The sequence below is a fragment of the Crocodylus siamensis genome, chromosome 7, assembly GCF_052110815.1.
Source record: "Crocodylus siamensis isolate JL-2025a chromosome 7, ASM5211081v1, whole genome shotgun sequence".
NCBI classification, from domain to species: domain Eukaryota; kingdom Metazoa; phylum Chordata; order Crocodylia; family Crocodylidae; genus Crocodylus; species Crocodylus siamensis.
The window spans coordinates 95,934,176-95,948,285 of NC_143401.1; the positions used below are offsets into that span (position 1 = coordinate 95,934,176).

General features: G+C 43.0%; 1 protein-coding gene across 2 annotated transcripts in view; it reads left to right on the top strand.

The window, feature by feature from the left end:
* Positions 1-175: 175 nt before the first annotated feature.
* Positions 176-14,110, top strand: part of PCGF6 (polycomb group ring finger 6) — a 62,537-nt gene continuing 48,602 nt past the window's right edge. Inside the window, exons 1-6 of one of the 2 annotated variants that reach the window (XM_090057628.1) lie at positions 176-573; positions 2,864-2,963; positions 5,253-5,349; positions 6,035-6,090; positions 8,112-8,171; positions 9,301-9,409. In XM_090057628.1, coding sequence (XP_089913754.1) covers positions 184-573; positions 2,864-2,963; positions 5,253-5,349; positions 6,035-6,090; positions 8,112-8,171; positions 9,301-9,409 — 812 coding nt within the window. In that variant the 5' untranslated portion in view covers positions 176-183. The remainder of the gene's footprint in view (positions 574-2,863; positions 2,964-5,252; positions 5,350-6,034; positions 6,091-8,111; positions 8,172-9,300; positions 9,410-14,110) is intronic. The other variant, XM_090057629.1, reaches the window with a different exon arrangement.

Consider the following 14,110-nt stretch of genomic DNA (forward strand, 5'->3'; position numbering starts at 1 on the left):
GGTTTTGTGGCTCCGTCGGTTTTACCGGACTTGAAAAACTTAACCAGCTTTTAATTTGACTTCATTCTCAACCAGGGGAAAAACTACACCTCCCAAGAGACCTTGAGTAGCCTCGCGCATGCGCACACGAGGCTGCTTTAAAAGAAAGCACGCTGTTCCCAGCATGCTGAGGGCTTGGTGTGTATGCGCTGGCGCTCTGCGCGCGGACTACACTTCCCGCCGTGCTTCGCGCTGCACAGGGCGACGGGTCCCGCGTGTGGCCCATCTTCCTCCGCCCCCGCCATGGAGATGGAGATGGACGCGGGCTCCGTGGTGTCGGGGTTGTCCGGGGGACACGGCGGCGCCGCCCCGCCCGGGGACGAGGACGAGGACGTGGAGGTGGATGGCGCCCCGGGCTGCTCCGGGGCCCGCGCCCTGCCCTTCGCCTTCGAGCGGAGCCGCTCCGAGTCCAGCGTCGACGGGGACGAGGAGGACGAGGACGAGGAGGAGCTGGAGGACGAGGAGCTGCCGACCGGGCCCGGCGCCCGCTTCAGGGCCTGCGGCGACGAGCTCGACTCGGATGAGGACCGCGAGGTGACGGGGCCCACAATGCAATGCCACACTGGGGAGGGACACATGGCCCCTTGCTCCCAGAATGCCTTGCAACACCACATTGAGGGGGTGACAATTGGCCCTCCACATACCGTGGGGGGGGGGCAGGTGGCCCATCTGCTCCCAGAATGCCCTGCAGCACTTCACGCAGCATGGGGCAGGTGGTGCCTCCACTCCCAGAATGTTTTGCAACATACAGTGGGAGTGACAGGTGGCCATTCCACTCCCAGAATGCCTTGCAGCACCTCGTGCTGGGGAGGGCAGGTGACCCGTCTGCTCCCACAGTGCCTTGCAGCACGGGATGCTGAGTGGGACAAGTGGTGCTTCCACTCCCAGAATGCCTTGCAACATGTGGTGAGGGTGACAGGTGGTCCTTCTGCTCCCAGAATGTCTTGCAGCACCCTACACTGGGGAGAGAGGTGGCCCATCTGCTCCCAGCATGCCTTGCAGTGCCTTGTACTGAGCAGGGCAGGTCCCTCTGCTCCCACGATGCCCTGCGGGGTCAAGTTGAGCGAGCATCGCGGGTAGGAGCCACCGCAGTGCAGGGCTGTTAGTCTGAGCCCAGCCCCCTCAACCCCGGTGCGGCCTGGCTCCGGGGACCTGGCAGCACCCCCCAACCTGGCATGCTGGGGAGCAGGCATCCGTCAGGACACTAGGGGCGGGTGAGGCTGCAGAGGTGCGGTGACAGGGAGGTCACTAATGCGGGAAGGGAAAAAAAGGACATGGCTTGTTTTGGAGTAAGGAGATGAGACCTCAAAGTCAAAGATGACACCCCAATTTTGGCGCAATCAGGGGGACAGTGATACTGTCAACAGTGACAGAGGTTAGAACTGGCAATGGAGTCGGTGGGCGCGGACAACAAGTGCTGTTCGATTGAGAAAACGGTCCAAGCAAAGGGGAAGAAGATAACTGCGTGATGAATGAAGCAAGGGACGTTGAAATTGGATGTTAGGAAGAATTTTCTCACAAGGGGTGTGGTGAAGCACTGGAACAGACTACCCAGAGAGGTGGTGCAATCTCCTTCCTTGGAGGTTTTTAAGACCCGGGTCAACAAAGCCTTGGCTGGGATGATGTAGTTCATAGCTTCATAGATGTTAGGGTCGGAAGGGACCTCAACAGATCATCGAGTCCGACCCCCTGCATATGCAGGAAAGAGTGCTGGGTTCAGCTTGGGGCAGGGGGCTCCAAGCAGGGGCTGGTCCTGCTTGGAGCCAGGGGTTGGACTAGATGTGACCTCCTGAGGTCCTTTCCGACCCAAATTGTCTATGATTCTGTGCACTGTGAAAGGAGTCCCAGCGCACGTGCGAGTTTTCACAGAAATATTGAAAGCATCAGAATAGGCCCTGAGAGAACAGATACTGGTGGTAAGCCAGGGTCAGTGAGGTAGAAAGACCTGGAATAGATGAGAACACAGAAAAATGATGACCAACTTCCTAGAAGAGAGGGAAGAAAAAGCTGGAGATTGACTGTAGAGTCCTAGATTGCAATGAGCTAGAGATAACAGTGGCTAGATGTGGGCAAAGGGACAAGAGAACAAACACGCTAGACACTTGACATATGTCAAAGGAGTTGGCTTTTAAAAACCATCGCACCATAAAATGAGAAATAGGTTTTTGAAAAATCAGCATTTCAGGATGGACACTATCCTGAACCAGTTGATCTCCAAGGTGATTCCCCTTCCTACCTTCTGTCCTAATCCTGTAAGGAAAGACATACTTATCCATGCTAACAAACTACTGCAAAAAATGGCTGGTTTATAAACATGCTTTATAATCAAAATCCAGAGCAGTGTAATTTCAGCTCTTCCTTTAATATGACACATATTTAAGCGCATCTAGAAACTAGTGCATCTAGGAGATGAGCACTTTTTCAGTTTCTGGACCAAGGGACCACTGTCCAGTTTGAGTGCTCCTAAAGTAACGATTTCTATTGCTGCCAACCTCTACTTCATTGCAACCAGTGAAGTACTCCCTATGTTATTACTATTCAGTAGCCTGCAGGATTTGCTTATACTGTACTTGTTTTTCAGAAATTATTCTGAAATTAATTCAATTGCTGTGTTTGCAGAGAAACAAATGGAGATATATTGGAAAGATCTTATTTGAAAAACTATTGTCACTCGGGCAGACTTAGTATAAGTAGTAAGTGTTGTTTGTGGGCACAAAACTTTCCATCCATAATGTAAATCAAGGGTATTAGACTTCAGAAATGAGAGTGAGTAAATCATTTAGTTTAACCTGTATTCTGAAACTGTTTCAATTGTATTTTCTAGCGTATGATAAATCTTTCTGAGTTGAATCCATACATCTTGTGTTCCATCTGCAAAGGTTACTTTATAGACGCTACAACCATTACAGAGTGCCTTCATACCTGTAAGTACTGCTGATTTCACAAATTTAGTTTCAAGGCTAGAGAGATCACCTATCAGAATGAGGTAATATTTCCATGCCTCACATATGGAATTGCCTGTTTAAAGTTAGCTTGTTCGCTGCATGCTTTTCCCTGTGGCAGGACACAAAAGTATTTCCAGGTGCATGGAAAAATCCCTGGCGTACATCCTATATTCTGTCTGAATTTTCACTCTCTCGTTATCTCTTTAAATCTTTTCACAATCCTTTTGTTATAACAACCACTCCTCCAGCAGATGACCATTGGATTCAGTTCTCTCTGAAAGCTAGTAAAACCCTCTTACATCCGTTGGGAAGGCTGGCTAAGAGAACTTTTTGCTGTATCCCTATTCCATCTCTCGACCTTGTGCTGAGAACCCTGGACACAGAGAGACTGCACTGTCACCAATTTGATATATGCTGTATTATCTTCATATACTTTGTAGTTTGGGAAAGTACTTAATACATTTGTCAGGACACCGTGACAGTCTCACAGTGTGTTCCTGCAGGCATTTGAACAACATATTTTAACTTTACTTGTAAAGAATCAGGGATGATCTCCCAAGGTCCCTTCCAGCCCTAATGTCTATGAAATCTATGAAAAATGGTTTAAAAAAACCCCCTATACTTAAGTTTCTGGTCTTAATTATGAAGTTGATTTTATAGTTTATAAGTGAATAAAACCTTAATTTGGTATTTGCTAAATACATGCCACTTCTTAGCTTTGAACCAGGATTAAAGTGAAATGGACAGAGCAATATTATAATCTCTTATCTTGGTTTCTCAGATGCTACTATTAACAGATTTGCTGAAAAGAATCTTTTATAACTGTAGCAGACTGAGAGAGGCTAAATATTTCATTGACTTTACCTGGCTTCTTCCTAGCAAAATTGCAATCTTAGATCACTCACTCATTCTTACTTTGTATCACTAGGAAATTGTATCCTGGTGTTCAAGGTTACTGTAGCCTTGCTATTTAGAAAGCACTGGTTTATTCAGGCAGATGTGCTGGAATAGTTGAAGATTTTGCTTTTTTTTTATATTGTTTCAAACAACTTTTCCTTAACCCAGTAGTTCTCAACCTTTTTAGACTCAAGGCTCTACTCCAGGTTTTCAGAAAGTAGTACCACCCTATTTCAAGAACATATAAATATAGTATAAACATTATAATAAACATTCTTAATTAATTGCATTCCTGTGTTATAATATAACATGTAACGTAAGTACAATAATCACTCCTTGGGTTGCTCCTCTTGGCTCTGCCCAGCCTCACACATGTCTCCTCTCAGCATGGGTCCAGGTCATTGCTGGGGACCAGAAACCAGTGGGCTAGTTTCTGCCCTTAGTGATCCCAGGGCAGTTCTGTCTGAACTCCAGCCCCAGGGCCAGAACAGACAGAGCCCAGGGACATCTGGCAGCAGAGAGTGGCAGATGGGCCACAGACCCCATGAGGGGAGGGAGAAGGAAACCCCACTCTGGCTCTAGCAAGATGCCACAGCTGTGTTGCTTTTCTAGCGAGTTGCATGGTGGAGTCCAGAACCATGTGTCCCCATGGCCTCTCCCCCCAGCCTCAGGAAAGTGCAGGAAGTTGGGAGATGAAGCAGGTGGAAAAGCTTGGATTTGAGCCCATGTGTCTGTCTGTCTGCCCACCCATGGCAGAGCACACTGCCCAGAGCACAGGAATCAGGGGACGGGAGTAACCGTGGGTACCCCTTGTCTGTGGGACCTGGTGGGGTGGAGAGCAAGTGGCATGCTTACCTCCTTGCACAGGGGCTGGGTACTGCAGCACTGTTACACAGATGGCGCAGCACTCTTGTTGAGAATCACTGCCTTAAACAAACTTGCTGGTAGAGCAAGTGGGAATATCTTATGTGATAATAGAAGCCAACTCCTGTCACTAGTTACAGACGGCTGGCAGCAGGAGAAGACCACTCTATTTGTAACATAAGAGACCAAAACAGTAGTCCATCACTAGCGTGTACCAGCCATTGAGGCTGTGGAAACACAAGGACCAGTTGCCCAATACCTTGAAAAGGGGAGAAAGAATTAGGGTTAAAAACCCACACCAAACTGATTTATGAGTTTAAATTCACTTTAATGTTAATGTCTACAAAGTGAAATTATACATTAAAATTAAGTTGACTTAATTCATTTTGCTTAATTTGTTTCCAGACAGTTGACGTTGACTGTAGCTAATTGTCCTCCTGCATTATCTTCAGTAAACATGTTGCAGAGTACAAAACACTTGTAACTTCTGAATCTTTTTCTTTACAGTTTGTAAAAGCTGCATAGTAAGACATTTTTACTACAGTAACCGATGTCCAAAATGTAACATTGTTGTACATCAGACACAGCCTCTTTATAATATCAGGTAACGTAGTCTTCTCATTTCATGGGTTTTCCTTTATTTTAATGCATCTGCTGTTAAAGGGATGGGATGTTAGATTTTTTTTTTTAAATATTCAATAATCTTTTTAGATTTCTGTTTGAGACGCATAATCCTTGACCACTGCAGTTGAAAGAATAGTTTAAAAATCGGTATGTTGCATATGCTTTACCTGTATTGTAATTAATGTTCAACAATGACAATTAGACTGAGTTTCACTATAGAATCATTTTCTGCTTCTTATGCAGAAGCATGCTGTTGCAGGTGATATATCCAAATGAGCTATATTGATCAACAGATTAAAGGGAAAAACCCATAAATATGTCAAAGATTCTGCTTTGAGCTAAGATATTTGACATTAGCTTTTGAAGTATACTTCATGCTTTCCTGAAGGTGCTTTTTCAGCTCGTGTGGTTTGTTTTCCTCAGGTGCTATCAGTAAGAGCTACGTGCAGAGGTGGAGTTGAGCCCTCTGTCTTGTTGGTATGCACCAAGTTTAGCAATCTGTTTGACAGCCCTGCAAAAAATGTCATGATTAATGTAAGAAGCTTTGTGCTTAACATAAGGCAGTTTGTGTTCATTACAATAGGCTTTGCAATTTATTAAATACTATGCAGGGGACATTCATACAAAAAGTTACTAAGGATCGTTCTTTGCCTTTCTTTTGTTAGGCTGGACCGACAGTTACAAGACATAGTGTATAAACTTGTTGTCAGTTTGGAGGAAAGTAAGTCTCCTGTTTTCAATTCATTTTTATCCTGGTGTTCTGATTACATAATTATGTTGAAAGGACTGGAATAAAAAAGTTGGTAGCTGCTTAATCCAGAGCACTATATTTCTACACTTGGCTACTACAGACTGTCAAAATAATTTATTTTTTTTAGCGAATGCTGGAGTTGGTTTGGCCATATCTCTTACTGAACTAGCCATGCAAATTGGTGTCCTTCAGGCTGCTAAAATTCTCTACAAACAGTCTGCAGCAGGAGTTTTGTCTTTGAAATGATATAGATGACCCTCTTTCTGTAATTGTTATGGTTGAGTCGATACTGGTTCTATAGGTAAGCTTGCATGAAGATTTGTAAAACTCCTGTATTCCAGATTTAAGTAATTGTATTCAGTTTTTAGATTCTTATCATATAGTATTTTGTATAATGACTCAGGGCAGGGGTCTGAATTTCATGTAGGGTATTTTTTATTCATTGGTTTACTAATACTGCTAGAAGAATTTTTTTTTTTTAAAACCTTCCACTTGAAATTTGGACCTGACAGTCACTTGCGTAGGCATGGGTTTGTTTGGTTTTTGTTTTTTTGTGTTGTCTGCATAATTATTATGCTGATTGGGAATATAGTTGAGCAACCTTAGCAATACGTTAAACATTTAAAGTGCAGTAAGAAAACATTTTCAGTTGCTGCCTACACTATTCCCAGCCTCAAAAGATGAAAAAATAATGGATCAGACCTCAACTGTTGTGATATTGGCCTGAAGATTGTATCAATAGTAAAATGATTTAATTTGTGCACTTTGGTCCATCACCTGGAATGGTCCTTCTTGTTTTAATTCCTCGTGCCCATCCGTAGCACGTGTATTAGTTAATTTAATATTATCTTCCCAAAATCTTTTGAAAAGTGATTTTTAGCTCATCCTGTGGGTTCCCTCACCCCCACTTGTATTTGGAAGGAGACGTCCTTCTAAGCCATCCATTCCAGCCTCCAAACTCCAAATCAGTCATAATCCTGAGTACATGCGTGTGACACATCCCAGCTCCTTAGTTCTTCCTCTCCTCCAGCTCTTCCATCTGCCAAGCACTGCTCTCCCTGTCAGTTCTGCCTTTCCTGGAATTTTTTACCTTCATGTCATGGACTAGGGCTCAGCTACAGCAGAGTCCCCTTTCAGGTTTGGGGGTACAAAGACAAGGAGCTGCAACAGGGTCCTTCATCTTCCACCTCTCCTTCCCAGGTTGGGTATTGCAAAGGGTAGGGAAGATCAGTCCTCATTGGTGTGAGGAGCAGAAGAGGCAGCCAAATATCCTGACCTTAGGGACTCCTTCTGCTATGGAAATAGTGTTGGATTTCTGAGGAAAGAGGTGGCAAAGCTGAACCAGTCAGATTTGGTGGTAGCTCCTTACCCCAGGAATGAGTAGTGGGGACAGGCACCAATGAGTGGAGGTTTCTACAAGGAAGAACTAAAACTTGCCAGAAGGCTGGAACATCTAACAATGCTACGAGACTGATTCTTACCCCAACCAAAATCCTGTTGTGTTTGAAAAAGTCATAAGTTGGCAGTGTTGCATTTGGGGTTTCTCTCTCAAATTAGTTGGGACACTAGAACATGTCCTGGGTAACTGTATATATCAGGCTGATATTCAGTAATGTGCTAGCTTCTTTTGCATATGTATATTAACTAAATATAGAAACTTAAAACCCACTGAGGCTATATTAACTTCCCAGGTATGATTAAGCTAATGCATAGTATGCAGCACTGCTTAAGAAGACAAAATATTTTGTGACAAGTCTCCAAATCCTAATTGGCTTCACTAGCATACAGTCTGATGCTAAATTGTTGTATGTTGTTGAATATTGTTTCTCTCGTATGAAATGCTAATGAAGGTGCTGTCCTAGAAACACATAATAAGCTTCTGTTCATGCAATGTAATTCTTCCATCTGTTGGAAATTAGTTGTCAGAAACAGCCATATATATTATATTAGTTGTATGTGATAAAGTCCAACCTGTTTTACATTATTTTCAGGAGAGAAAAAGCAAATGCATGACTTCTACAAAGAAAGAGGTCTAGAAGTACCTAAACCAGGTGAGTTCATAATCACTTTAGAGAAGCAAGTACAATGTTCAAGCAGAAATGTAATTAAATCCTAACACTAGTCTGAGTGATGGCTTGCTGTTACAAGGCATGAACCAGTGATGTGCAGTTCTACTTTCATTTAATCAGTTTGCTGTGAGCCAAGTCTTGTTTGTTGTCATGTCTGTAAGAGAGATGCATGTATTATGCTTGAGTAAGGGACAATCTGGCAGGGTCTTACAGCACAAAATTCAACAAATATCTTTCTGCCTTGCTTAATTCAAGAATGTGCAGCATTGTTTATATTGGTAGCAATAATATGTCGTTGTGGTGAAAGTGCCATCTCTGTACGGTATGGCAGAGCACAGCACAGCACTGCAAGAGGTCTGCTTCAGTTTCCTCCGGTGGGATGTTCAGCCCAGTGGGTTATGGCTTAGCTTCTGGCCAGATCACAGAGAGAGTTCAACCCTTTTTGGAGCAGCAGAATTCCTAAGTCAAAATTCAGTGTAATCGCAGACCTCACAAACTCTCAGCTGCACCAGGGTTAGCTTTTAGCCCCCTTCCTTTCAGACTGACCCTCTAATACATCTAGGAAATATCCACTTGTTAGGATACTTCTGCAAGGGAAAAATCTTGTCTCACTAATCTTTCATATTGACTGGTCATAGAAAGAGTTCATTCCTTTCTGGATCCAATTACAAGCCAAATTGTTGTTGTTTTCTCCTCATGTCCAATCACAAAATACATGCTTTGTTTATAATCAGGAAATAAATGTGTACTATGCATAATTTTTGTTTTATTAAATTAATTGGGATAAAAAGTAATTCCAGATCTGTAAGATGAAAATGTTTGCTGTTATCTGTACCTTTTTAAGAGCTTAAAAATCCTTAGAGGCCCCCAGAAGGTAAAGGATTGGTGTAAATTGCCTTCCAGTCCCATTGTTGTCTCTAAAGATTTATTCAGAGAGATGGCGTGTTGACTCTGAGCAAGTAATAATTGCTTGCAATACGGAGGCTATGGGACAGAAATAATGACATAATTATAGGTGAGCTATGTGATCATTTATGCCTGACTGACGCTGATATGGATTTTTTACTTTTTAATTCAAGTTGTTTGTATTTTTGGTGCTTTGTTACCTTAGCTATCCCACAACCAGTCCCTGTGAGCAGAGGAAGGCCACGAAAAGTCCTGGGATCAGTTTTCCGAATCCCACCAGAACTTGATGTCTCATTACTTTTAGAGTTCATTGGGTAAGTGAAAGACATGAAAAGTATTCTGCATAAATGTAAGAAACATGAGTATGCATTTCAAAAATAACTATAATATCCCTTTATAGTTTTGGCAGAGCACAGCATAACTGTAATATCTCATCATAGTTATTCTGAAATGCTTGCTTGTGTTTCAGACACTATTTTTTAAATCTAAGATGGGTTCTCCTGCCCTGTGTTTCAAAGAATGTACACTTCCATCCTGAACGGCCAAGTCTACTGTAAATTTGTTTCATGCCCCTTTAGTGCTTATTCACAGAGAGGATAATAACCTCCTGTTGCTGTCAAGTACCCCTTTACTGCAAGTAGCAGAGATCTGTGTAGTTAGTGCAAAGGTTCCAACCTTGCTGAGGAGATGTGGGTGTCAATATGGTGCCATATAAAATGTCTGCTTCTTTCAGATTTTTCTTTTAAACCTAGGAAAATCTCCATGCATTAAATTAAATGAATATTGTTCATATGGCAAGCTAAAGCACTGGAAATTAAGAGTTGCCAAATTAAGGCTACCTATGCAACCTTAAATTGTCCCCATTGTGCCTGTGCATAACGATATCGTTAATTACGTGATTGCACAATATTTTTTCTGCAAGGCCTCTCCCTTATTAACTCCACTGTTCAAACTTGCTCCAAAGGAGAATTGTGGTTATGCAGCAAAAACAGTTGTCTGTAAGGTGGCTTAATAAACAAGGCAGAGGACTGCAGAAAGGTGCAGGGAAGGTCTCTCGAGTCAGACAGCTGAATACTGCCCTGGGGATTAGGATGCTATCCCTGCCTCTGCCTCAGAGTTCCTGTATGAGACTGGGCAGATCACTTAAACCAGACTCTTCTTATGCAGTCATTGTGTATCCCTCCTCTCTGGGCAACTAACTTAAGAAGTATTGGGCACTCAGAAATGCAACTGCAGGCAATGGGAGCTGTTCTTGAATCAATAACACCAAGTATTCTGAAAATCAGATTCTAGTTGCCTCAGATGAGGCACTCAAAATTTATAGATACATCAGACCTTAATTTATCTCTCTGCCTCAAATTCCTCTCTGTAATCCCAATATAATGGTGTCCCCCTCACTTTACAGGAGTGTGTGAAAGCAAATCAGTTGTGAAACAGTGATGCACGCAGTAAAAAAGCCCTTGAGAAGTCTAATAACTCTGTGTTTAGAGCAAAATAAGTTAGATTAGGGACCACACATTGAACAGTGGGAGGAAAAACAAATGATGTATTATTACCTGCTCAGTGATAGTTCTCCCTTCTGTGGAATGAATAAACCAGGGGTCCTGGGGAGAGATTATGCAATCATGTCATTAAGGACTATAACAGAATACATATGCCTCAGGAGGGCAAACTACGTGGCATAGGCAACCTTGTTTCTGGCATTCCCTACAATTTGAAAGACTGGCTGTGACTGATCACTGAATTTTTTCGTTGCTTTTCTGCAGTAATGAAGTAAAAAATGTGAACTTCACCCATGCAGTTAATGCAGGGTTCTGTTGAGTTAGGCCAGTGATTCTCAACAGGACGTCATTCCACTTTGGGAAGCTTTGAGATCCTTCCAGAGGTGCTGTGGGGTGCCACACAGGGGGCACATCTACACGTTCATGAATGCCCTTTTGCTAATGTGCATTAAATTTAGTACCTCCGGATACTTTTCCACATGCTTCGGGAGTAAGGGGGGGCAGCACTTTAGAGAGGCTCTCAGACCTGCTCTAAGTAAAGTGCATCCCTGAGCTTCAAAATCACAGTGGGGCGCTTGAACTAAAGCTCATTCGACAAGCTCCAACTTGGTCACCCCGCTGCCATTTTGAAGTGCAGGGACTCTGATACAGGAGACGTGGGATGCTGCTGGAGCTCAGTAATTACCATACTCCAGGAGACAAGTCTGCTCCGATGTGATGTAATTACAGTCTCTACACTCATGTACAGGCACCTTCCATACGAATAAAAGGTGCATTTGCCTATTTTAATGCGCATTAACAAAAGCACCTTTTTTGTGATGCTTTACTGCTCATTAAAATAAGCTAACATTCATTAAAATGCACATGTAGACATGGCTACTGTTAGCATTCTTAAGTGTACAAACATGAGTCACAGGATAAACCCAGAGATTTCAGACAGGTTTCTATTGAGTTAAAAAACATGCAGACCTGTTTTGGTCTTTCTGACTTGTCTGCAGCAGAACAGTTGCTCTATTATTTTTCCATGGTAAAACCACATGAAAACTAAAAGCTGGCATTTTCTGAGGGGTGCTTCTAGTCTAAAAGGGTCGAGAGCCACTGCCGTGGGCAAATCTCCCTGGGACCTGGCATTGGTAGATAATGTTACGTGCTGTACCAGTAGGTGGCAGGGGCAGCTAGCACAGAGCGGAGTATAATTCAGGTACATTCATCCTTTTAGGTGCTGCATTGAGAGAGGTGCTGCATTTTTCATGGTATATTAAAATGGAATTACAACACCTAAAAAAAATGTAATAATGTAGGAACCCAGAGTGTATCCTCTAAGGGCTACACACCTGTGCCACCATTTCTCTCTTTTTTTTTTTTTAAGGAACATTACTGGTTAGTAACTATATAGAAAGCTTCTTGAGATTTATCTAGACTAAATGGTAACAGTTATAATTTGGATTTAGTGTAGAAGAGTAAATGTATTATATTATCCCCTGTTTAAGGTTATGGCATGACATTTTTCTCTTTGATCTCAGGAGGTGCGTTTTTCTTTTCTCAGATCAAAAGGGACACTGAGGCAGTTTACACCCAGAATGTAGGTTTTGTATGCGACTCACCATATTTATTCAAATCCAAGAAAAGTATTTTTTCCCCCATTTAACATAGAGGGGTAAAAGCCCCTCATCTTGGGTTCTAGTACAGGGGTGCAGGCAGCTAGTGCAGCTCCAACTTTGACTCCAGCCCGGGTTCAGAGTCAGAGCTGCAACCACTGCTCACCACTTCTGCTCCCTCTGTGTCCCCCCTCCTGCCCCCAAACCAGAAGATAAATGGGTGGGGGGCAGGTGCTGGGTCACTGGCTCCACAGTGGCTGGGGCCAGGTGTTGAGATGGGCAGGCAACAGGAGGAGCAGGTGGTAAAGGGGGCAGGTGCCAGTGGACAGGTCGTGCGCAGGGCGTGGAATTAATTTAAGACAACCCTTCAATAAGTAGATTCAGTATGTGGAAAATCATAAATTTATAACTTTTTTTATGAATAGAATCTACTTATTGGGGAGGCATCTTAAATTCAGTCATCTCAGATTTGCAGAAATACGCTATGTTTACATCAATGAAATGTAATTTGTTTTTTCCACTGGTCTGGGTCTTTCAGCTTCCCTTCCAGTGTTTGCTACCCAAACAATTCAGCTCTGCACAGGTGCTGAGTAGACACTGTGCATCTGTCTAGCCTGGCTTTAGTGTCTGTACGAGTGAAGTGCAGGAAGTAAATAAATAGGAGAAGACTTAATATAAAAATAATCTTCAAGTTGAAATGACTAAGTGCTGCTTTTGGGTGCAAGAAAGACTCTGTTTTTTTAACCTTTGTCCTCAGGCAGATATTTAAGAATCGCTTTGCTTTCCTCTTTAGAAGTTAAAATCAGAAGTAACTTGTCTTGGAGATGAGGAGAATGAGGGAAAAGACTGAAATCTCAGTAAACTGGAGAACAGGTAGATTGGACTAACCAGCGATAGTTATTGGATTAAAAATCTCTTCTCGTATATCCTCACAGTCCTCAGAAACGGCTACTATTTTCTTGAGCTGGAAGCTGATCAGAGAGCCCCACTTCTGGAATGGAAATGTTTTTTGCTATCTTTTTTTTTTGCATTCTGACAATATTTTTTTTTTCAAACATTGGACATGGGTTGTGTGAGACTCTGAGACCCGCTTAGAGACCGTACGTAGACGGAGGCGTTCTGGCAGACTAGCATTCCAGCCTGCAAGTATGTTGCCATCCCCATATCTAGGAAGAGGCTATTAATCTTTTAAAATACATTTCAGCTGCTGATTGTAGTGTTTTTATTCAGCTCCGTGTCACGACGGGTACATACTTTAGAGGCCATGATACCTCCATGTGTCAATCCAGGACTTTGAGCTGGGACTTGGTGTGCAGGCATTGTGAAGAGGTTTTTTTCCCCGTCTGTCTGAATGGTCAGTAGTAATTATAATCCACAGTCATTCAAAGGGCAGTACTCAAGTCTACCCTTTCCAAGACAAAGGAGATGCCATATTACTTCTTTCACACACTTCCTGTTGTGCCACACACATAGCAAGGCTTGAGGAACAGGGCTAGGTTTGTTTTAAGGCCATCCTTTTTCTGAAGTTTCTCAAAAGGCAAAATTCAGCATATCCCTGCCCTTACGTTGATCTTTGAGCTGGAGATCTTCTTTACTCCCTTTTTGTCACCTCAGTGCGTCCAGTGAGCCAGCAAGGTCTCTGTACCAAATCTGTGCAACTCGGGTGAAGCCCGTGTCACTCTGATTTACTACAACTGGGAACTTGGCACTGTCTTCTTCTGTGTGCTTGTGTCGTCTTCTTCGGAGGCATTTGTCGTTGTTCATCTTTCCTAGCCTGGATCAATATAAACACTGTGTATGATCAGCATTTAGGCCCAGAGATCTGTGATGATCAAGAGGGCTCTCTGAGGCAATATCTCTCGTGGTCTTGGATACCAGTGATAGTGCAATATAGATATGTGGACTGCTTTCTTTA